The sequence below is a fragment of the Hippocampus bargibanti genome, linkage group LG07 (assembly GCF_051943395.1).
Source record: "Hippocampus bargibanti isolate YZ-2025 linkage group LG07, ASM5194339v1, whole genome shotgun sequence".
Classification (NCBI taxonomy): domain Eukaryota; kingdom Metazoa; phylum Chordata; class Actinopteri; order Syngnathiformes; family Syngnathidae; genus Hippocampus; species Hippocampus bargibanti.
This window is the reverse complement of record NC_142740.1, coordinates 12,451,893-12,476,768: the sequence shown is the minus strand read 5'-3', so window position 1 is coordinate 12,476,768 and position 24,876 is coordinate 12,451,893. Positions and strand designations below refer to the sequence as shown.

Sequence of the window (24,876 nt, the reverse complement as noted above, 5' to 3'; positions counted from 1 at the left end):
CGGAGGGTGTGTTCCAACTACAGAGGGATCACACTCCTCAGCCTCCCTGGAAAGGTCTATTCAGGGGTCCTAGAGGGGCGGGTCCGTCGGAAAGTCGAGCCTCAGATTGAGGAGGAACAGTGTGGTTTTCGTCCCAGCCGCGGAACAGTGGACCAGCTCTACACCCTTAGCAGGGTCCTCGAGGGCGCATGGGAATTCGCCCAACCACTCTACATGTGTTTTGTAGACTTGGAGAAAGCGTTTGACCGTGTCCCTCGTGGAGTTCTGTGGAGGGTACTTCAGGAGTATGGGGTACAGGAGCGGCTGATACGGGCCGTTCGGTCCCTATATGACCGATGTCAGAGTCTGGTTCGCATTGCCGGCAGTAAGTCGGAATCGTTTCCAGTGAGGGTTGGGCTCCGCCAAGGCTGCCCTTTGTCACCGATTCTGTTCATAACCTTTATGGACAGAATTTCTAGGCGCAGCCGAAGCGTTGAAGGTTTCCATTTTGGAGCCTTCAAGTGGAGCTCTCCAACTCTCGCTGGAGCGTTTCGCAGCCGAATGTGAAGCCGCTGGGATGAGAATCAGCACCTCCAAATCTGAGACAATGGTTCTCAGTCGGAAAAGGGTGGAGTGCCCTCTCCGGGTCGGGGAGGAGATTTTGCCTCAAGTGGAGGAGTTTAAGTATCTGGGTGTCTTGTTCACGAGTGAGGGTGAAAGGGATCGAGAGGTCGACAGGCGGATCGGTGCGGCGTCTGCCGTGATGCGGACTTTGTACCGATCTGTCGTGGTGAAGAAGGAGCTGAGCCAAAAAGCAAAGCTCTCAATCTACCGGTCGATCTACGTCCCAACCCTCATCTATGGTCACGAGCTATGGGTTGTGTCCGAAAGAACGAGATCCCGGATGCAAGCGGCCGAAATGAGCTTTCTCCGTCGGGTGTCCGGGCTCTCCCTTAGAGATAGGGTGAGAAGCTCGGTCATCCGGGAGGGGCTCAAAGTCGAGCCGCTTCTCCTCCACATCGAGAGGAGCCAGATGAGGTGGCTCGGGCATCTGATTAGGATGCCCCCGGGACGTCTCCCTCGCGAGGTGTTCCGGGCATGTCCCACTGGCAGGAGACCCCGGGGACGACCCAGAACACGCTGGAGAGACTATGTCTCCCAGCTGGCATGGGAACGCCTCGGGATCCGCCAGGACGAGCTGGAAGAAGTGGCTGGGGAGAGGGAAGTCTTTGGCTTCCCTACTGAAGCTGCTGCCCCCGCGACCCGACCCCGGATAAGCGGCAGAAGATGGATGGATGGATGGAGTACCCCAGACTCAGAGGGAAAAATGATTCTTACACCGTGTTTGACAGTGATGCACATCTCACATTATTTCACAGAACACTTATAGAATAAATGAAGTCTGCTCATTACTAAATTTTTGGAGGGAGCCTTATGTATCTATTAAATGAATTATGGTATCGAAAATCCATTAAAAAAAAATATAAAATGAAATCCACACCCAAACAGCAGTCCCATCTTCTCTAAGATTGGTATCAATTAGAAACATATTAAACTTAAATTGCCATATCCAATCACGAGACAGACAAATAAATCAGCTTTTGAGTGTTGCGGCTGCTATTGTCACGATGGGATCACTATTAACGAAAAAATAATCCGCAAATTAACCTTTCATCTTTCCAACATTTTTCTCGAAGATTAGTATAAACTAGAAACACATTATGGATATAATCTTTTTTTAATATGTGGACTTTTGAGACAGCCATGATACAAAAACATCTGCACGTTTTCTGTTGACTGAAGATCACTCAAGCATGCCCCACACGCCTACAAAGGAATGTAAACAGACACGTTAATAACACAATGGCGCAAGCGCCCAGGTGAACACATGCACACACTTCTCGCATTATCACAGAGCCAAGTGAGTGTACAGAAAGACTTTTGATTCTGACCAGGTAACATCGATGGATTAACATTTAAACAAGTAAAACCAAGGTTTGAAATAAACGCATAATAATAAATAAATCGCATCTATTTGTGTATGGCATTAGAATGAAAAACTGCAAGTGAGCCGATGTTTGTGCAAGTGAGCCGATGTTTGTAAGACAGAATGCAAAGCTGCCAATCGCCGCAGTAATACCGAGTGGACAATTTACTTGTTGCATCCAAGCGCATGTGCTCTCACTTTCTGTGTGTGAGTGTGTGTGTGTGTGTATGCGTGTGTGTGTGTGTGTGTGTGTGTGTGTGTGTGTGTGTGTGTGTGTGTGTGTGTGTGTGTGTGTGTGTGTGTGTGTGTGTGTGCGCGTGTGCGTGCGCTTACGCTTGCGTGTGCGTGCGTGTGCGTGTGTGTGTGTGTGTGTGTGTGTGTGTGTGTGTGTGTGTGTGTGTACGTGCTTGCATCGTGAGAAAGTGGTCATGTGTGGCTGCGCATGCTCTGTCTGTAATTGTACTAAAATATACAACCACTGAGAAAAAGAGCAATCTTAGACCATTCCATTTTCTTTATTCAGGTTTTTTGGGAGTGTTCAGAAGAGGTACAGCAGTCGCAACTCAGAAAATACATTGATTCATTCATACATTCATTCATTCAATCAGAGTAGTAGCGCCAAATCAAGCAACTCCCTCTCTATATGACGGAATCAATGTGTCTTTGCTGCTATTTTCTGTCATTTGATCCAAAACAGCATTTTGCACATGACTCCCAATTGCAGTGAATGTTGACGGAATCGCGAAAGGATTTAATTTTTTACATTCACGTCATGGCAGTGGTGGGCCGTCAGGGCCAGCAAGGCCTTCTCTGCTGGCCTAACATAATCAGACATCATTATCATAATTATAATAAAAGTCAATTTCATTAAAAAAAGTATTTTTTCTAAATATATATATATAATTATTCTACATACTGTTTTCTTGATGTTATATTATATCCATTTGGTTATGCTCCTTTCAGTGTTGTAGTTTTAGGTCAGAGTTTTTAATCCAATCAGAATTCAGCTAGTTTGTGTCGCCAGCCTGTATGAAATCTGACCGACGCCTTCAGAATCAACAGTGAGGGCGTCTATGCGCTGTACATGAACGGGCACATGTAGTTGATATACAGTTGCGATAGCCAATCAGATCACGAGTTGGCACAGTAAGGCCAGCTAGAGGGCCTTGCGTTGAACATGACGTACGCGTCCTGTGATTGGATACTCACTTTAGCCCTCAGCGGAGGCAGCGCTATGCAAATCAACCAAGCTGACAACAGATCAGACTTTAGCAGAAAAACCAAGTATATCTACTCGCTTTTTTAACCCACAATGGCTGAAGGAGAAGACAACTCAGATTTGGTAGCAGATATACTCGCAAGGCCATTCTCAAGACGGACCTTTCAGGAGAAGCTAGACCTTGTGAGAGGAGGCCGGCCGACCCCCGAGCTAGCTAACCTGTCCCAGGCGGCGAAAGGGTTTGTCCGCCATTTCCATTCGAGCAACTATGAGCGGCATCCCTGGCTTACGGCTTCCGATGAGCGCTGCAAATTGTTCTGCTGGGAATGCCTTTTGTTTGCAAAGGCTCGCTTTGGCGTTTGGAGCTACACTGGATTTGCAAAGTGTTTTGGAGGACAACCGTTTTGGTGAGTGCAAACATTTTTATTTACTTATTTTTTCACTTTTAACATGTTTTTGAAATGTTATTTCATTCATATTAAATCAATGGTAAATAAATGAAATGACAAATCTACAAAAAAAATGAAAAAAATCTTGCTCTTCTGCAGTGTGTAAATAATGTGCATTGGCGCAGCTGTGTGATTGTAGTGGAAGTACTCAGAGACTTGTGTGATTGTGTCGCTGTCGCATGTAGGCCTATTCTCAAGAACAAATGAAAAATATTTGTTTACTTTTATTTTCAACAAATAGTTCGTTTTGTGAACGTCTTGTTGTTTTTCTTATATTAAACTGACATTTTGTAATTTAGCGTAAAATCTTGTTAAAGATTGCATATTCTTGGTGGACTTCATAAAACTTTGTGGACAAATGATTTTAAATTTCCTTTTATTTTTAAGTGTTTGCAGTATCACATATAGTGACAAGTTCTAATTGCTGATACAGATTTATTGATGTGTAATTGCTCCGGAAAATAGCCTGTGTTGTAGAAGATTAAGGTGATGCCACGCCCAGTACTGCGTGCGTGTGCTTTTGTAAATGATATCTCCAGCCGTTGTGTCATAAATTATGGTATTACGAGGGAATATTTGTTCAAGTCGGACTAAGCAGGACTTCACTGAAGGCCTAGGCGTGAAATGCACGGACCGCCACTGCGTCATTGTATCCCAACAAAGAGAAACAGTAATGACCACGGAAGAGAAACTGGTACGTATAGAATAAAACAAAGGAGATTACAAAGTACAAAACATTCAGAAGACGCTTAGAGTCGGAAAGACTCTAATATATGACACTATGAAAAATAAGTCTTGCTCAGTCCGATAATGGACATATCTATGCTCAGATTGAATTGCTCGGGATTCGATGGACAGTTGAGCACGTTTCTTGGTAGAGTTTGACAGTTATCATGTTTAAACCCTTTAGCAAACTGGACCGCTAACATGAGATGAGGCGAGCTCCTATGCACTAACGATGAGCATCAAAGAATTTGTAGTGTCCCGTGGCTGGCTTCAAATGTTCAATGCAAATCAGCTGAGCAATGCTGACGTGTGGAGAGCGGGGAATGTAATGTTAGAGACAGTCAATAAATGATTGAGTCAAAAGGAGACAAAAGCTGCCATGTCTCGTACTTATCTCATTTTGTAGCAAATAGTCCTACCTTTGTTATATGTGGTATATTTTTATATAATATTTTTATATAACTATACTGTATGCTGCAGCACATTTTTGCATGTATTGTCATTCAAGTATATTTTCCGGCCGCTCGATTCCAAAACAATTGTTATCTCGGCTTAACTGAATGGAAAAAAAACGTGACTGATAAGGTATTGGCCTTGCAGCAGCAGGTGCAATGTCAAAGTCTTTGCTGGATTCCTTTTCAAGCTGCTCCATCTCCCGTCACAACTGTAAACTTTGCTGCATTTGTTGTGCACAGCTAATTTCATAGATATTAATGCTCCCCCACCTGCCACTCCTCCCTCACCCACCCTTGCATTACATATTAAGACTCAAGAATTGTTATACAGCAGTGGTCAGGAACCTATGGCTCGCGAGCCATGTATGGCTCTTTTGATGATTGCATATGGCTCGCCGATAAAACGAAATACATATTCTCATTTTTTCACCGTTCCTTTTTGTTGGGGCTGCAGTTGGCGGAAAGCGCAATTTTGATTGAATGACATTGACCTAGGTTGGCGGAGAGCGAAATTTTGATTGGATGATACTGGCCGTCATGTTGAAACAGGTAAACGGCCCTTTAAATGAGCCTGACGAGTACACTTACGCTTGAATGCACCGGAGCATTACGAGGGAATATTTGTTCAAGTCGGACTAAGCAGGACTTCACTGAAGGCCTAGGCGTGAAATGCACGGACCGCCACTGCGTCATTGTATCCCAACAAAGAGAAACAGTAATGACCACGGAAGAGAAACTGGTACGTATAGAATAAAACAAAGGAGATTACAAAGTACAAAACATTCAGAAGACGCTTAGAGTCGGAAAGACTCTAATATATGACACTATGAAAAATAAGTCTTGCTCAGTCCGATAATGGACATATCTATGCTCAGATTGAATTGCTCGGGATTCGATGGACAGTTGAGCACGTTTCTTGGTAGAGTTTGACAGTTATCATGTTTAAACCCTTTAGCAAACTGGACCGCTAACATGAGATGAGGCGAGCTCCTATGCACTAACGATGAGCATCAAAGAATTTGTAGTGTCCCGTGGCTGGCTTCAAATGTTCAATGCAAATCAGCTGAGCAATGCTGACGTGTGGAGAGCGGGGAATGTAATGTTAGAGACAGTCAATAAATGATTGAGTCAAAAGGAGACAAAAGCTGCCATGTCTCGTACTTATCTCATTTTGTAGCAAATAGTCCTACCTTTGTTATATGTGGTATATTTTTATATAATATTTTTATATAACTATACTGTATGCTGCAGCACATTTTTGCATGTATTGTCATTCAAGTATATTTTCCGGCCGCTCGATTCCAAAACAATTGTTATCTCGGCTTAACTGAATGGAAAAAAAACGTGACTGATAAGGTATTGGCCTTGCAGCAGCAGGTGCAATGTCAAAGTCTTTGCTGGATTCCTTTTCAAGCTGCTCCATCTCCCGTCACAACTGTAAACTTTGCTGCATTTGTTGTGCACAGCTAATTTCATAGATATTAATGCTCCCCCACCTGCCACTCCTCCCTCACCCACCCTTGCATTACATATTAAGACTCAAGAATTGTTATACAGCAGTGGTCAGGAACCTATGGCTCGCGAGCCATGTATGGCTCTTTTGATGATTGCATATGGCTCGCCGATAAAACGAAATACATATTCTCATTTTTTCACCGTTCCTTTTTGTTGGGGCTGCAGTTGGCGGAAAGCGCAATTTTGATTGAATGACATTGACCTAGGTTGGCGGAGAGCGAAATTTTGATTGGATGATACTGGCCGTCATGTTGAAACAGGTAAACGGCCCTTTAAATGAGCCTGACGAGTACACTTACGCTTGAATGCACCGGAGCATTCACCGTTGAGGAGAGAAAATGTTCTGATTCTAATTTGCAATGAAACAATTCCATCGATGAAACAGTCGAATTTCAATGACATTTTAACAAGCCTCATGTTAACGTTAGCATCAATATACTTCTGCGAGAAGTATATTGGAGATAGCAAGTGTGGAAGCTTATGAGCCGTGTGGAGGCTAGGTAGCAGTAACTTCGCCTAGCAACCCGATCGTTTGGCTGGATATTTACCAATCACGAGGAACGGAATAACATTCATGTTAACGGTGAGTATGATCACCGAGTTTTAAATAATACATTCTGACATGTTGAAAAGTGGTCGCACATGCATGCGTGTTTGCGTACGTGATTGCACGTGTGCGCGGGCGTGCGCGCGAATTTAATGTTCGTAAAGCGAAAAGTTCGTAAACTAAAGCGTTTGTAAGCTGAGATATCACTGTACTCTGTTTTATAATGTATAGTACATTTTATGAGTTTTTTTCCTGTGGCTCAACTAATCCCCTCCATTTAAGGAAATTGGTAGGAGTCGATCGTTTTCCCCCTGCTCTTCTCGGCTATTTTCCTTTCGCATCAAAGATATCAGTTGCTTCACAGTGACCCGCCAGGCTTATTGTTCTGTCTCCCCCATGTGGGTTATTGCTGTCCTGTTGATGTTCCTGTGAATGAGCCGTACATGGGAAGTGAATTCCTTGTGTGTTACTTGCACACCTGTCCAATAATTTTTATTCTGTTTCTGACCCTGAAATTTTTGACAAGTGCCGCCCGAAAATGGGTTGCTTGCTCTATTATGGCGTCATATTTTTATTGTTGAATAAAACCCTTCCTTGGGGTCCCTGGGATTAACCCAGAAAATCATGTTCATTAAAATGACAAATTTGTCAAACTCCTCTGAGCCCTGAGCATGTATGATGTCATTTTCAGTCACAGTGGCTAACTGTCTTTAAAGGTGTTAATTGAACATGAAAAATAATGAAGTCACCAAATTCTTTTTTGGGGACAAAATATTAAATTGTTCCCGCTTAAAAATATTTTCCATCAACCAATGTCCCATGATTGCCCCGTTATTGCAGATGCGTCCCATAATCAGCAACAGCCAAAGGTGAACAAGACATGGAAAGCACTTCTGGAGTGTTAACAGTCGTAGCTCACATATACCATAGAAAAAATGCTACTAGTGGCACCCCAGACTCCCCTCGGTGAATTATTATTGGTTTTTTTTTAAACAACTCCTTGCCCACAGTGCTCACAGTTAAGTGTGTCACAGGCAGTGACACAAATCCTTGATAGAAATGTGGAAATTCAATACAGTGATATCCCAGTTTACAAACTTAATTGGTTCCCAGAAAGTGTGTGTAAGGCGAAAAGTTTGTCTGCCAAACATTTATTTCCCATAAGAAATCCTGAAAATGAGAAAAATCTGTTCCCAGGTCCCCAGAAAACATAATTTTCTACTAAATAAGCTGAAAACTACAAAAATATACCTTAAATAATACCTAATACCTATAATAAAAATGCTATTGAATTGTAATTAAAAAAAATAAACTGTACGGTATAATAAAGTCGTTTTATTTACCTTTGTGATTGTGGTGTGATGATGTAGTTGCCTCTAGATGAGTGAAGTTGCTGTGCTTTCTTGGCGATAATACCCTGACTCACAATGTCCCCTGCTCACTGCTTTTTGTTAATCCAAATCAACAGAAGTTTTTCAACCTCTTCTATTGCCTGAGACCGTTGCTGAGACAACACAGAAATATCCCTAGCCACAAGTAACAATGGTCGACTTAGCATACTGGTACAGAGACGCTAAGTCACACAAACGCACACCTTGTTCGTGTTTTTCGATGATCTCCTTCTGCCCGACCGTAATTTTCTTTTGTGTCCTCTTCGGCTTAACACTAGCCTGTGGTGGGGTCTTTTTCAGTCCCATAATAGCAAAACTACTCCACTCAATAACAAACCACTGCACTCAAAGGGGGTGGGGAAAACTAGTCCGCCAGCCACCGTGGCGCTGTGTGTACAGTGAGACCTCGCTTTACGAACACCTTGCCTTATGAAATTTTCGGTTTACAAACATCAAATTTATGAAAATTAAACCTTGGAATACACACTACTTTTCGCAATACACAGCCACCACGGCTGGCGGAGTGATCTTCGGATCTGGCGGACTGATCTTCGGACCTTCAGCGGAAGCTCACGACTGAACAGCGCTCCAGCCGGCGCTCCTTTCCACACCCCCTCTCTTTGAATGCACACGTCGATCGCCTCCGAGGCGCTTTTTGCAGATAATTTTACTATTATGGGACTGAAAACAAACCCACCACAGGCTCGTGTTCAGCCGAAGAAGACACAAAACAAAATCACCGTCGAGGAGAAGAAGGAGATAATTGAAAGACACGAACGAGGTGTGCGTTTGTCTGATTTAGCGGCCCAGTACGGCTATGCTAAATTAACCATTGTGTCATGATTTGGTTGGCGACCAACGGGGGGCGCTGTTGGCCCTGCCTGCAGCCTCGCAGGTGCTGGTCGTTTAATCATTGACACTTAAAGGGACACCCGGCGCGACCATCCGGGGGGCCGGTTCATTGTTTGTTTGCTGCTTGTTTGCGGCATGCATTGTGTATGTGTTTGTTTAACCTTGGCGGACTTCATCAATGACCATAACAAATGTAAATAAAGTGAGTTTATTATACAGTGGAGTGTATTTCTTTCATTACAATACAATAGCACATTTATTATACATAGGATAAGGTAGGTTCTGTATAGTTTTAAGGCTTATTTAGTTGAAAAGTATATTTTATGGAAACCCGGGAACGGATCATTCCCATTTTAATGGTTTCCTATGGGAATTATTTTTTTTGAGATACACACTTTTCGCCTTACACACTGTCTGGGAACCAATTAAGTTCGTAAGTTTTTCAAGATGGCGCCCCCCTGTGTGGCTGCCTCCACAGCAGCTCTTTCCCTTTCTTGTCTACTTTTTCACTTTTTTGCTTTGCCTAATCTCGTTCCATAAACCTACGGAGAGGAGATGGGCATCTTTTCTTTTGCTCATCGCCGTTATTTTTTACTTTTTCATCGCTCCTGTGAACGGGGAATCCACGCGCACGCGGAATCCCATTGTTTACAGTCGAGACCAGCTACTAGCGTGGCGGGCTAATAGCGGACTAGCGGCCGCCGCACCAGACATCCCCGATGAACTGAAGAGGAGGAAACGAGGATGTCGGGCCAGGAAAGATCGCCGCAAAAGAACGAGGAAATACCGACACGTTCTCCCGTCCGTCATCATGGGGAACGTGAGATCGCTCCCGAATAAAATGGACGAGCTGGCGGCGCTAACGCGGCACCAGAGGGAGTACCGGGAAGCCAGCTTGCTACTCGTCACGGAGACATGGCTTTCGGCAATCACTCCGGACGCCCACGCAGAGTTGGAGGGCTTCCAACTCGTACGAGCGGACAGAAATTAAGGCAGCGGTAAGCAGAAAGGAGGGGGGATTGCTGTATTTGTGAATGACAAATGATGCAATCCTGGGCACACTCGGGACATCGAGCTGCTAGCCGTTAGCCTCCGGCCGCATTACCTGCCACGGGAATTCTCACACGTCATAGCCGTGACGACGTACATTCCCCCTACGGCAAATGGCGGCGCTGCCTCCGATGCCCTCATATCTGTTGTAAACAAGCTGCAAACCCAGTCCCCCAACGCATTGTTTATCATCTCAGGGGACTTCAATCACATTTCCCTGAAATTCTCCCTCCCAACATTCACACAGTATGTAACTTGTGCCACCAGAGACAATAACATATTGGACCTATTTTATTCAAACGCCAAGGATACATACAAACCCTCCCCCCTTCCCCATCTCGGAAGAGCAGACCACAATATGGATTATCTCCAGCCTGTGTACAAACCCCTTGTCCAGAGGCAACCAGCTGTGACCCGCACGATCAAAAGATGGTCCACAGAAGCTGAAGAAGCTCTGCGGGACTGTTTTGATTCAACCAGGTGGGAGCTCTTTACTGAGATTCATGGGGAAGACATTGACTCACTCACCAACACCATCACAGGCTTTTGTGTCGGGCAACAGAGAGGAACTGAAGGCCGTGCAGATCCAACTGAGGAGGAAGATCAGAGAGGGGAAGAAGGCCTACAGGATGAAAATGGAGGAGCAGCTGCAAGCCAGCAATGTCGCTGGTGTCTGGAAGGGCCTGAAAAACATCTCAGGCCACAAAAGCCCAGTGACATTGAATGAAAAAGACAAGGACTGGGCAGATGAACTCAACCGCTTTTTCAATCGGTTTGACAAGACGCCAGCCGCCCCCGGCCCACCGTCAACTTCACCTGTAGCTGCACCTGCACCAACTCTCACTGTGGCCTTACCCTCCCTGCCCCCTCTCACGACCAGCTTTCCACAACCAACATCTGCCCTCCCAACCGTTGCCACACCCTCAGCCGCCACTCTGCCTCCTGGTTCCTGCCTGTCTGTCACAACTGCGCAGGTGAGGAACCAACTGAGGAGGATGCAGGTGAGGAAGGCAGCAGGTCCGGATGATATCAGTTCCGGACTCCTCAAGACCTGCTCCGACCAGCTGTGTGTCATTGTCCAGCACTTGTTCAACCTGAGCCTGAAGCTGGGCAGAGTTCCACAGCTGTGGAAAACGTCATGCCTGGTCCCAGTGCCCAAGATTGCCAACCCCAAAGAGCTCAACAGCTACAGACCGGTGGCGCTGACGTCTCACCTGATGAAGACGCTGGAGAGACTCGTCCTCGCCCACCTGCGACCGCTGGCAAGCTCATCGCTGGACCCGCTACAGTTTGCCTACCAGCCCAGCATCGGTGTGGAGGATGCCATCATCTACCTCCTCCATACGGCGTTGCTGCACCTGGAGAATGCTGGGAGCACGGTGAGGATCACATTCTTTGATTTCTCCAGTGCCTTCAACACCATCCAGCCAAGTCTACTGGGGGACAAGCTGCGGCATGCTGGAGTCGACCATCACCTCACATCCTGGATTACAGATTACCTCACAAACAGGCCACAGTACGTGAGAGTAAAGAACTGTGAGTCGGGCAGGCTTCTCTGCAGCACCGGAGCGCCGCAGGGAACAGTCCTGGCTCCATTCCTCTTCACCCTCTACACCTCGGACTTCAATTACAACACCCAAACCTGCCACCTTCAGAAGTTCTCTGACGATTCAGCTATTGTCGGCCTCATTACAGAGGGAGACGATAGGGAGTACAGGGGACTGACAAAGGACTTTGTGGACTGGTGCCAGCAGAATCACCTCCAGATCAACACCGGCAAAACCAAGGAGCTGGTGGTGGACTTCTGCAGGAAACAATCATCACCTGCACCATTGAACATCCAGGGTTCGGACATTGAGAGGGTGACCTCCTACAAGTACCTGGGTGTTACTCTCAACAATAAACTGGACTGGACAACAAACACGGATGCCCTAATCAAAAAGGGACAGAGTCGCCTCTTCCTCCTCAGGAAACTGAGGTCTTTTGGAGTTCAGGGGTCACTCCTAAAGACTTTCTATGACTCTGTGGTGGCATCAGCCATCCACTATGGCATTGTCTGCTGGTCAGGCAGCATCACCACCCGGGACAGAAAAAGACTGGAGCGCTTTGTCAAGCGGGCCAGTTCTGTCGTGGGCTGCTCGCTGGACTCTCTAGAGGAGGTGGGCAACAGACGGACGCTAGCTAAACTAAAAGCTATGACGGACAGCCCCTCCCACCCCCTCCTGCCCATCCTGACAGCTCTGGGTAGCTCCTTTAGCCAGAGACTATTACACCCGCGCTGCAAGAAGGAGAGGTACCGCCGCTCGTTCCTACCGACTGCTGTCAGGCTTCACAATTCCCAATGATCACATGTGAAAAAAAAAAAAACTGGACACTTGTAAATATGGGTTGTTGCAATATATCTAAATGCATTTCTTGATTCTGCACTATGTACAGTCTTGTTTATAGAACGGTTTTTGCACATCTACATTTGCACAGTATACAGTTGACATTTTTATTTTGTTATGCTTAGAATATCTTGTTTTCTATCCTTTCACTCCCACAACAACCCCATCCCTCTTCAATTGCTGCTGTGGACTGCAAATTTCCCCATTGCGGGACGAATAAAGGTATTCTGATTCTGATTCTGATTCTGATTCTGATTCTGAGGTCTCACTGTATATGTTTGGCAAGCAAATGGCCACTTCAACGAACTTTGATGTGAATGCTATTTTGGCTGCCTTCGAAGAGTTTTCGAAGGCAACTCTTGTTCCCCATTCAGTAGTGTAGGGGCTCAAAGAGCCTTCATGAGAAATGATTTACGTATCACAAATGAGGGCGAGACTGCAGGAGCGGAAGAAAGTCAAGACCGACTTGACCTTCTCGGTTGTTGTGATTTCAGGAAACACTAGCCACAATTCCTGTGCAATTCAATCTGTAAGTGGATGATCAAACACATGAGAACACTGCAAGCCTTGGTTATGACCATAAAAACAGAAACCGCTTCAAAATAAAAACAATAGATTGGTGCTTCTGTGATTCCCACAAGGATGCTATTAAAGCAGGGTTGGTATCCACCTTCGCCACGATGCCAATGATGAGTTTAAATGGGGCGTGGCGAGGTAAATATTTTCTGCCTCCAAAATTGCAGAGGCAAAATCTGCAACAAAACCCATGGCAACAAGAGCATAATACACCGATACTTTACTTCATGGGCCGTTACACAAATGATTTGGTACAGTTGCAAGATAAGATTGTGTGCCAAATAAAGTAAAAACTTTGCAATTGCAGTAAAAAATCATGTGAATCATTTGGAATTATGTGGTTTTATATAAAATTGGACACACAATGTGCAGTCTTGCATGACCTCCTACCACACAAACTGTTTCATATATACTTTTTTGATACCGTGTAAACATTCATAGTGTGGTGTGGAAAAAAGTATGTCAAGCCTTAGGCTAATTAAATAATTGAAGTCAGAAGTCAGCAACCTGGAGACCATTCAACTTTGAATTCTCCAATCTGTGACAAAAAAACAGAAGGATGTACCACTGAGAGACAGTGTAACAGGCAATTAATCAGAAGACGAGTCTCCATAACAAGTCCTACGTTTTGATGTAAATTACCTTGGCTTTGACAACAACATGTTTGTAAGTGTGTGAAAAAGCAGGACAATCTAAATGCTTTCAATAAGAGGAACGCTGGCTGGGATCATAGAGGGACCATTTTTAAAATACTGAAAACCACAAATATGCGTGTTCTCCATGCAGTTTCATTTTATTTGATTTGGTATTTTCATTCATTTTCCCCATATAATCACAGCTAAAATCTACATGGTGTAATCCAACAATGCACAGTGATTGACATCTTTGTGGTAGTCTGTAATTATGACATAATGTCAGCATTGTTATAACCGGAATGTAATATAATAAAATTGCATGTGGTAAATAATAGTTCATAAATGCCAGTATACAGATACAGTGAGACCTCAACTTACAAACATCTCAACTTACAAACCTTTTGTCTTACAAACGTCAAATTTATGAAAATTAAACCTTATAATAAGCACTATTTTCATAATACACACCCACCACGGCTGGCGGAGTGATCTTCGGCGGAAGCACACGACCGAACAGCACCAGAGGTTAAGTTACCAACAGTCCTTATGGAAGGTGACTCTCCTTCCATAAGCCATCAAAAAGGTAAATAAAACTTTATTTTACAGCACAGTTTATTTCTTTAATTACATTCGTCATGTAATGCGCCTCTCTTTCCAAACAGCAATTCCCTTTGACCTTCGACCTCCAACGCCATTCCATCAAGCCATAAATCACAAATGTAAATAAAGTGACTTTATGATGCAGTGTATTTCTTTCATAACAATACAATAGCACATTTATTATACATAGAATAAGGTATGTTGTGTGTAGTTTTAAGGCTTATTTAGTTGAAAAGTATATTTTATGGAAACCCGGGAACGGATTATTCTCATTTTAATGGTTTCCTATGGGATTTTTTTTTTTTGAGATACACACTTTTCGCCTTACACACTCTGTCTGGGAACCAATTAAGTTCGTGAGTTGAGGTCTCACTGTAGTACTTTGTACCATCATAGAGTTTGTCTGTTATAATAGTAACATCATTTTTACAGAAAGCACCATCAAAAAAATCTCATTTGTACAAGTACTGTACCAACAATGTGTCTTAAATTTGCGCTTTTTCCTTAAATCTTATTTTTATTATACAACTTTTTGCATTATTGAAACATTAACAATGACCTTGAATATGATAGCACAAATACATATTAATGATTTCATGAAAATGTGTTTTTAAAAATGTTTAGTAAAAATGATACTACAATAAAAACTAATGTTTTTTCAATATTAAATACCCTGTAAAACATTATGTTTTATTGTTTTTCTAAATACATTATTTCAGTAACAAGTAAACAATTTAATACTGAACGTCTGAGACTTGTTGGGAAACTTTTTCATCCTCACAGTTATCTAGATTTTTCAGTCAAGACTGCAAATGCATGCGAATCGACAATCAAGGAGCACCCTCCTTAAGGATAACTTGTCCCAGTTTTACAACTTCAAAGTGCTCTCAAGCTCTGCCTCCAACCTGAAAACAAAATTCTCTCCCATGAAGCTTAATTGTGTTTTGTTTATTTTGGACTGGAATGGATGTGCTATTTGCACATAACAAGACCACGGCAACACAATCACATCTATCAACATCTAAATTTTGTTTACCCACATTGGCTCAGGGGTTTCATGACCCGGCAACAACGCTGTTCAAGGCAAAGCGAACGCCACATCTCCCGTTAGGGAAAAGTAAAAATACGAAGGAAAAAAAAAGACCTTACTACAGCCCTGGTTTGGCGCATACACATTAAAGAAAAAAGGAACAATGGCATGAAAACAGTCTGATGTGCTTCACAACAGAAGCGCCAACACTCGCCTCATTGGGAATGCAAAGCCTCTTCAGTGGTTTTGTGTGTGTGTGTGTGTGTGTGTGTGTGTGTGTGTGTGTGTGTGTGTGTGTGTGTGTGTGTGTGTGTGTGTGTGTGTGTGTGTGTGTGTGTGTGTGTGTGCGTGTGTTTTCTGCAGGGGGTGGGGGTACTTAAAAAGCTTAATGTCTACGGGAGTGAACCAGTCCCTCTTCAGGACGTGCCCTCTCAATGGGATATTTTGCTTGCTTTGACTCTATAGCGCCCCCATCACACACAGACACACACACACACACACACACACACGCACACGCACATACATACACGCACAAGCACACGCACATACATACACGCACAAGCACAATTTACCTTCTCCCACTGTGTCAAGGATAGTTCATTTCAAACTGGGCCCAAGGAGGTAGTGAAAGGCTAATTTGCTATGGGGGTGTGTGTAGCTCTCTTTGGTCACATTACCAAGTCAGTCCCTGCGGAGCTCAGACATTGGCAGGAAGCAGGGAAAATAAAGCCTCGATCAACAATAAAGACATTTTCTGCCAGTCCTATTGGGTATTTATTATTTTATTGCTTTGTATGTGCGGGAAGTGTGTAAATGAGAGTCGGACTATGTAGAGAAAGACAATGCATAGTGTGCATATCGATGTAGAATGCGAGAACAATAATGTGACATAACGAGTGATGAATCAAAAACGACTTAAAAAGAGCCTTTTTATTTATTTTAATTTGTAAACTGATGTGGAACGGGTATATGAACAGTCTCCCATCGTTGCAAATGGATTGGATTGGATTGGATTTGCCTTTATTAGTCTCACAGTGGAGAAATTTACATTTCACAGCAGCAAAGTGATGAAAGGAATGAAAGTAGAAAAACAAAATACATGAGCTGCTGACACACAGACATCAGGGCAAAAGTATGTGCAAATGCAAGCGGTATCTTGACTTTTACGGCAAAACAGATAACGACAGAATGTTTTGTAGAAATAGAATCTTATTTTGAAAAAATGTTTTCGAAAAACAGAATCTAATTCTGACCAAGTATAAGAATCATGCTCACAGATAGCAACCATGGAAATGTTCATAGTTGATCTTTAACAACCGTTTGGCATTTGAAAACAGTTCAATATCAGATTGTGTAGACATGTAAAACAGGCAAAGCAGCAGCTCAAAGTCAAACGCGGACGAGTCTACAAAAAAAATTCTGTAAGCTAGTCAAGGCCAGTGAAAATGGATATCTTCAAATGCGGGAAAGGCATCAGAAAACAGTCAGATAGACGATTTGTCCACAATTGTTTAAAACAATCGAAAAAAACTCCAACAACTGGTGCAAATGGAAAAGAACGTCTAGGCCAGGGTTCGGCAACCTTTACGACTCAAAGAGCCATTTGGACCCATTTCCCACAGAAAAGAAAACACTGGGAGCCACAAAATCCTTTTGACATTTAAAATGAAGACAACACTGCATCTTTTCATCATCGTTTTTTACCTTTATATATGCATAAACAAACTATAGTGTGTTGCATTTATGAATCAATGAACTGTTACAGAGAATCAAAATTACATTTCTGCACGCAACAAAAACATTTTAAACTCAGAAAAAAAGAAGTTGGGTTGAGGATTACTTTCAAATATAATACTCAATGTCTATTTGAAAAAAAAGAATATTTGCAAAATGGCAAATACAATATTTATCACCTGGTTAATGTGATTTATGCTCCTGCACCTCAGCGCACAGCCTCTGCACATCAGGGCTGTATGACGTTATCTTCATCTTCACACTGGACTGTAAGCTGTCGTCTGTCAGGCGTGAGCGATGTCTGTTTTTAAGGCAAACGAATCTGCCCACGTATCATTAAACGTTCTGTTTTCTTCAGACACTTTTCTTTTCTTAGATTTATCCATAGTTGGCCGACCTGGGGGTCGAAAAATTCAAAAAAATCGTGCGCAATTTGGCGGTTGTGACCGGATATACGTCCACTGTCGATGGTTGTGACGTATATTATGAGCGACAAAATAACTGAATACGTTTTATTTTGTATTATTTATAATCATTAATCTTCAAATTTAGATTTACATTTTAAAAACGAACAAACTAAAATAATATACATTGAATTAAATACTCATTATTTATTTTCTAAAGCCGCAGGGAGCCACAGCAGGGGGGTGAAAGAGCCACATGCGGCTCCGGAGCCGCGGGTTGCCGACGCCTGGTCTAGGCCAACCAAAGTCCAAGTGGGAATGTATAAGGCTAGCAAAATAATTCAAATGACTTGATTCAAATGAAATTCATGGATGGAATCATAAGGGGTTTTCACACCGGAACTTTTATACTGGTGTAAAATCAGAATCAGAAAGCCTTTAATAGTCCCACAATTGGGAAATTTGCAATCAACAGCAGCAAAATTGAGAGCGGTGGTGGGGGTGGGGCGGTGAAATGATAAAGTATTCTATGCACAAAAGCATTCACATGTACAAAGTTATCACTGTAGCCCCCTAAAACTGATTCAACAGGACCAATTTAACCGTGCTCAGGAGTTGGTTTAAAAATTTACTCCGGAGTAAATGCTTGTTTGTGAGGCAGCACAGACATAAAAGGTGACATGTGAACGCTACATTACAAGTGTTTCAGAATATATTTCTCTCACTATATCTTTCTTCCCGCAGACCACCAGCACAAAGTTATCCAAAGCAAAAAGGCTGCAGGAACTGTCATAAGGTAGTCAAGATTAAGGGATACTCTTGAGAGGCAATTTGGCGCTTAAAAAAAATCAGTGCCACATTACTGAATGGCAATGTGGCACTGAGTTCTCTCTGAAATTGTGTTCAGAAGCAGAAGGGAGTAAAAAAACCTTCCAAATGTTTGGGATGCCAGCTGCTGTAATGTTAAATGAATTGATATTGAAATTGTGTGCAAGAAGAAACCATTTCGAGGTAAATGAAATAAAACTAGAAGAGCCATTTGCATTTTTTGAGACATCAAAATCTATGATGGCCGAAACACTATCACATTAACTCACAACTCAGGTCTTGGGATGAGTGGGCCACACAAAAAAACAGTGTATTTGGAGCATTCATTTCTGAAATGGGACAACTGTGTGTGTGCGTGTGAGTATTTAAGATCTTCCTTGTAAGACCATTTAAAAAGACACTTTCTCAAAGAACAGATGTAGCGTTCTGCAAAACCTCAAATGGCTCATGTACTCTGGATTCACAACACAGGAATAACAATGGGAAAATGTTGCTCTATGGTAATGTGGCATGCACACTTAACTCTGACAATGTAAACTTTCTAAAAAGATTTAGAGGAAAATAACTCTGAAGACAATGTGCTACTTTCAGTGCTACAATACTGCCCTTTGTTAATAAGAAGCCATGCATTACATGACTTAACGACTACATATCTGTGGTGATCTGTAGTCATGAATTCCTTTCAAGTTCTCACCCAATTCAGTAAATCAACAACCGCCTCCGGGACCTGCTGCAGGTCACCTCTGGACCAAATGATAGTAAAAAAGGCCCACCAACTCATATTGCGACATCTAAGGGGTGTTCATATGGCACACTTTGCATCGGTGCTGCACCGATGAATTTTGTTGTGATGTATCTGACACTGGTGTAAATTTTGTGGAGCGTTCATTCCTATGAAACTGGTCACAAAAGAGAAGAATGTTAGCACCACTTGCCTTCACACGGCAGCTGTGCAATACAACTGGAATAATATGGGAATAAAACATGCATATGTGGAAAGTATACTCCATTTTCCCCACCTTGTTTGTGACGTATCGAAAAAAACCATGGTGTAAACTTCTCCAGACAAATGAAAACAGTGGTCTATCAGGCATTGTAAAAGGTTAAGAGAGAGAAATGAAAGCTAGCGGAAGTACAACAGGGCATGAAATACAATATGCAATCAACTCTTCTCAGACGAAACGAGTCTATCCCTGTCGCAATGCGAGTGACTCGACTCGTGTCGCATTCACACATCTCATTTTTTATTAGTGCTGCCCCGGAAACAAGCATTTATTCGAGTAAATTCTCAAACCTCCTCCTGAGCAGAGTTAAATTTGCTCTGGTTTAAGCTGTTTTTAGTGGTGATACTGTACCAGTGTAACTTTGCATGTGTGAACGTTCTCAAGGGGGCAGCCCAGTGCTACACCAGAGTGAAAGTTGCCATGTAAACACCCCTCTTGACTCCCTCGAAATGACACCAAGATGTTTTTGAGTTCAGTTTTGACTTTAACATCATCCTCCAAGCTCTACTCCAGGAAAAACTGTCCAAGCTCAAGGTGCCCAACTCCCTCTGTAGGTGGATCACAGACTTCCTGACGAATTGCAGGGTTCCAATGGAAGGCAATTTCCCCACATGACAACTCACTAGCACTCAAACTGGAAGTAACTTTCAGCAAAAAATACAATAAAAAATATTATGATTAAGTACGATTTCATACAGCCCTTCAATTGCAGTTCAAGGTAAAGTAGTTTAGCATTTGCTCTCGCCTCGATAACAGCTTACTTAGCTCTTACTTTGGTCAGTTTCTGATCAGATAGGAAATATCTAAAAGTAAGAAGACGGGAAAGGATATCAGCATGGTGCATATAGACTGCCTTATAAACAGGGTAATAACAAGAGGAAAATGAAGCAGCAATGGCCCAAGCAGAGACCAGGTGAGTGAGAGGAGCAGTGACAAAGGAAGAGCCATAAGGATCTGAGGAAGCCTTAAAAGCTGACTCCCATAGGCAGGATAAAGGGATCTCAGTGTGGCAGCTGAGAAGATGAAACACCATTTGGGGCCCGGGCTCCCCCACTGTCTCGCCTCTGTGTTCGGGGCCTGTGAGCTCTTCTGCCTCTGAAGTACTCCCCCATCCCCACCCCAGCCACACTCCTCCCCCCAGCCTTCCTGCCTCACGACCTCCTCCACCCCAACGCTGCACACCTCCTGCCATTTGGCGACCCAGTGAAGCTCTGCTTATATGCAAATGCTAATGTGATGTTGTTACTTTACACCACAGATTCTGAGACAATTAATCAATGCTTTTGTAAATGAATAGTCAGGAAGTCATTGGAAATGCAGGACATCTCATTAGATGAAAACAAGCTTTGTGTCCTGCAGGGTCGAAATCAACATGAAAGCATCTCTGCTCCTCTGCAAAGCTCAGGATGACCTCTTCAAACAGCACAATTCACCAAAGCTGAGGAAAACGGCATTCATTACGGGTTTGTTTTCTATTTAATACCAATGAATTCATCATCAAAGCCGCCTCATCTTTTGAATGTGCATTGGGTCATCAATTCATGACATCAAGTAAACCTGAAACATTTTTTACAGATTTGTATAATGTGCATATTATATATAAATACAGTAAAGTCTCGTTATATCGATGTCGGATATATCGATAGTCTCGGTTATATCGATACTATTTCTATGCACGCACGGAGAAAATTACATGCAAACAGGGTCGGATATATCGATAGTCCCGGTTATATCGATATTTTTTCGGACTCACTTGAATATCGATATAACGAGACTTTACTGTATACGTATATAAATGTATGTGTGGTTTTTCAAATATTTTAATATTTAAAATCCGAGACCGTGTGTGAAATCTGGGATGAGTATCAAAAATGTCAAATAAATGACCATTTATCAATCAGTATTATAAACTGCTAGGACTACTCAGAAATAAACGTATATGCCCAATTACTGTATAAATAGCCAGCAGAGCCACCCAAACAGCAGATAATAAAGCAGATGGCAGTGAATGTAATTTTTAATTTGTCAATTTTGGGGGTTTATTCTGGAGACAGCAAAATGCACTGCAGATTTAATTAACATAAATGGATGGGCAGCCTTGAACATTTCAGACAGAACGACATACTCCACGGACATTTGATTTGGGACACGATATAATATAATTGATTAAGAATACTGTGTAAAATATTCTGTCTTGAAAAATTAAAAACAAAAACACCGTATTGACATTATGTGTGCTGTTGTGGTTGGGTTTTCTTGTTTTGTCTAGCAATGTTGCAGTGAGTGTTTTTATTGTATTGGTGTGGGATCTCTCATATTTTTATTGCATGTACAGAAATGCAAAACAGCATGCAATCATTTAATCCACTTGTAAATGTAGTGACCATAAACTATCTTGGATGGCATGATGGATGATGATTGATCAAACAATTTCACTCATATACAGAAGTGCGCACGTTTGTTTCAATAATACTTATAAAATAAAGGAGCAAAGTTCACCCCCCATCATACACTCAAACCGCATATGTACGTATATGTAAATTGAAGGGTGTTTTGGGCGTATAGTCATGTTAAATTAAATTGTCAACAACGCTGAGAAATCGGATTGTTCTATCATATGCTGGCATGTTGATCCAGATGTGTAGCGCAGCGATACTTTTGGGGACTTATTGGGTAGAACAGAACATTCACTGTGTTGATGGTCAACATAAACACGTCCAACTTCAAAGCTCACGTTGACCAGTCCATTTACCACCTTGCATCCATAATATCGCACTAGTTTAAAGACAAAACATTTCTACGTTCCAACATTTTTGTTTTTTAACCTTATTAAACTAGGTTTTGGGGCTGCCCTGCCCACTCCAAAGTGGCACAAGTAGTCCCCACAGGTTTTTCATCAAAGCCAAACAACAACAAAATTGGATTTACCTGCATAGTAAAAACGCCAAGCTCTTGAGTCGACAGCTTCTTTATCTGCTCGGATAAAACTTGTGTTTCTTCCAGAATAGAAAACTCCGCGTCGGCTCGACAATATCCCCAAGAAAGAGCCGAGCACATAAAAGTGACGCCCCACAAACAAGCCGACAAGCTCCCGCGAAGACGGAGCAGTGGAGCCCGGAAAGGAGCGCGTCGTTCCGGCGTAAAAGTCCAAGTGTTGTGCCTGGTCCGCTTCGCCATGATGGTCGGGGCTCCTCGAAGCGGACAAGCACGAGTGTGAGCGAGAAGAAGAGGGGAACTACTTTTTTCACAACTTTGTGCTGTGGAGTACGTGTGGCCTTTCCCTCACGGATGACACTCCAAAATGCATAGCGACGCAAACCATTGCCCCTTTTTGAATTCCCCGAAGAGAATAAAATATATCCATGAGTAGAAGAGAAGTATTTCTTCAAAAAAAGGTTCACCTCCCAACTCGAACTCCAGGCAGCGTGCGTTCGTGTCCGTGTGTGCGTGTTTGTGTGTGTGCGCGTGTGAGCCAGAGATTCTCCACAATAGGGGTGAAAGTCGGAGGCGTGGAAACTCAGTCCTACCGACGTGCGGAGCAGAGATCAATGGATAGACGTGTAATGGTGCCTTCATGTTCAGCTGGAAAATCTTTCGTCAACATACTAGCATCCCAGGACTGTACAACTTTGTTTTGTCCGTGTCTTTTTAAGGAACAAACTATTACGAATGTTTAATCGGGCAGTTATTCAATATACGGTATGCCCGAATTGCTAAATAGTGTCCTAAGTGTGCCAAAAACAAATACATGAAATAAGAACTAAAGATTCGCATTACGTTGTTTGAGCTGAGTGAGGTAAAACCTAAACATCTGGCATTACAAATTAATGTAGCATTGTTGTCAGGATATTACAAGTACTCGCGCTACCAAATGGGTAAATTGCCGTGAAAAAACACCTCCTCTCTTTTGCTTCCAATTTTAAGTTAATTATTCTTTTAAAACGTGTCCCATTGTGAAATGAATAGCCTATCACCGAGGTACATTGATTGTACCAGCGGGTGTGACGGGCCGTTATTTTTCAATTATCATTTTTGCTAATTACTAGTATTATAGCATTATTAATAAATTAGTGACAGCTGATCATCAGACCAGAGTAACCACAGGTAAAGTGAAAGTGAATGCTCTATGTGCACATATAAATAAAGCCATATAAATAAAAATATTTGATATAGTGTATTTTTTACATGAGTATTTTTTCCTCATAATTTTACGTTATTTTTGGTAGTTAATTAATTTAAGCAACAAAAATAAACACGAGGAGCCGGATCTTTTTCGTGAGCCTATCCAAAAAACTGTCTCTCTGATAGGAGCCGGAATTCCCATCACTACTCTAGTAGTGCTTCTACTGAATCAATTCACAGTTGCCACTGTAAAATAGTGTGGTGTGATTTACTACACGTATACCTGTCAACCTCCACGGCTCCATGCCCAAACGTATTTATTTATGTAGTTTAACATGTTATATCGCGCATGTGTTTCATTGTGTACATATTCTTAATAAATGATGAAATTACAAGTGTTGCTTAATTACTACATTGTTCTATATTGTATGCTATTGTATGCTCGATATGTTTTCCAGACTTCTACGTCTTTGGCGTGGCTCTTTGTATCAAAATGCGTCTTTAAATCATAGAAACCGGAGGCAGCTACTTTCTCGTCTTTTTTGCAAGCACCACAATACGAATATTCCACACATTTCTTCGAAGCTTGTATCAATCCCTGGTGTCGTCCTGACCTTCGCTTGATTCACGTGTGATCGGAATGATGCACTTGGAAATCCCCAGGCAGTAGACGCATGTGCACAGTAGCATCAAACCGCTCGCTTCGTTTGCGATACCGAGATTGAGGCTCCTGCGGCGAACTCGTTTGACTTGATTGATTTGCCGTTTCATGATAGTCGGTGCATAATGGATAGTCCTCATCATGGACCAATTTGCGTTTTTCCATACAGATTTTCTTGTATGTCGTACACGTCTTAAAATGCATAATAAACTTACTTTGTACGGCAAAAACTTACAGGTTGACAGGTAACACTGTCATTAAACTGTCCTGAATTGTTATCATCAATGTGTAGATTCATGATATTGGGTCAAAAGTCGCTCTTTCACACCACAGAAAAGATGATTGGCGAAGGATGGCAAAACAGCAATAATAACCTAATAAAATTCCAATATTATTTGATATTTTATCTCGTCCGACCTTCCTTAATGATGTCCAACTTTTTTTAAAAAGTCCATCTTGAAAATGGATTTAACAGGAAATCTGCAACCAAATCCATTTCTTCTCCTACTTCAGCCATTTTGGGTAGATAAAACTGCTATTGAATCAACAGAACATACTTGCGTATGTACCTCACTATCGATAAAATGTGCTAGCTCTGGCCAGTATACACTTATCACCAGTGACAAGTGATACTATGATTGGCTAGTGACTAGCGAAAACTCTTATGTTCCCAACGCCTGCAAGCAGGCCTTTTTTTGACAATAGACAACTCTGATTGGTTAAAG

At 42.5% G+C, this 24,876-nt stretch overlaps 1 protein-coding gene and 1 long non-coding RNA gene across 4 annotated transcripts in view; one reads left to right on the top strand and one right to left on the bottom strand.

Annotated features, from left to right (window-relative positions):
* Positions 1-24,230, bottom strand: part of cachd1 (cache domain containing 1) — a 102,208-nt gene extending 77,978 nt beyond the window's left edge. The window contains exon 1 of the mRNA XM_089000907.1: positions 22,297-24,230. Coding sequence (XP_088857033.1) covers positions 22,297-22,545 — 249 coding nt within the window. The 5' untranslated portion in view covers positions 22,546-24,230. The remainder of the gene's footprint in view (positions 1-22,296) is intronic.
* Positions 3,411-22,511, top strand: LOC148895429 (uncharacterized). 3 transcript variants are annotated; one of them, XR_016115554.1, is made up of 3 exons: positions 3,411-3,592; positions 20,728-20,831; positions 22,372-22,511. It is a non-coding gene; the product is annotated as an uncharacterized LOC148895429 (long non-coding RNA). The 3 variants fall into 3 exon arrangements; XR_016115555.1 differs by lacking the exon at positions 3,411-3,592 and adding an exon at positions 5,445-5,554; XR_016115556.1 differs by lacking the exon at positions 3,411-3,592 and adding an exon at positions 18,318-18,332.
* Positions 24,231-24,876: the final 646 nt, after the last annotated feature.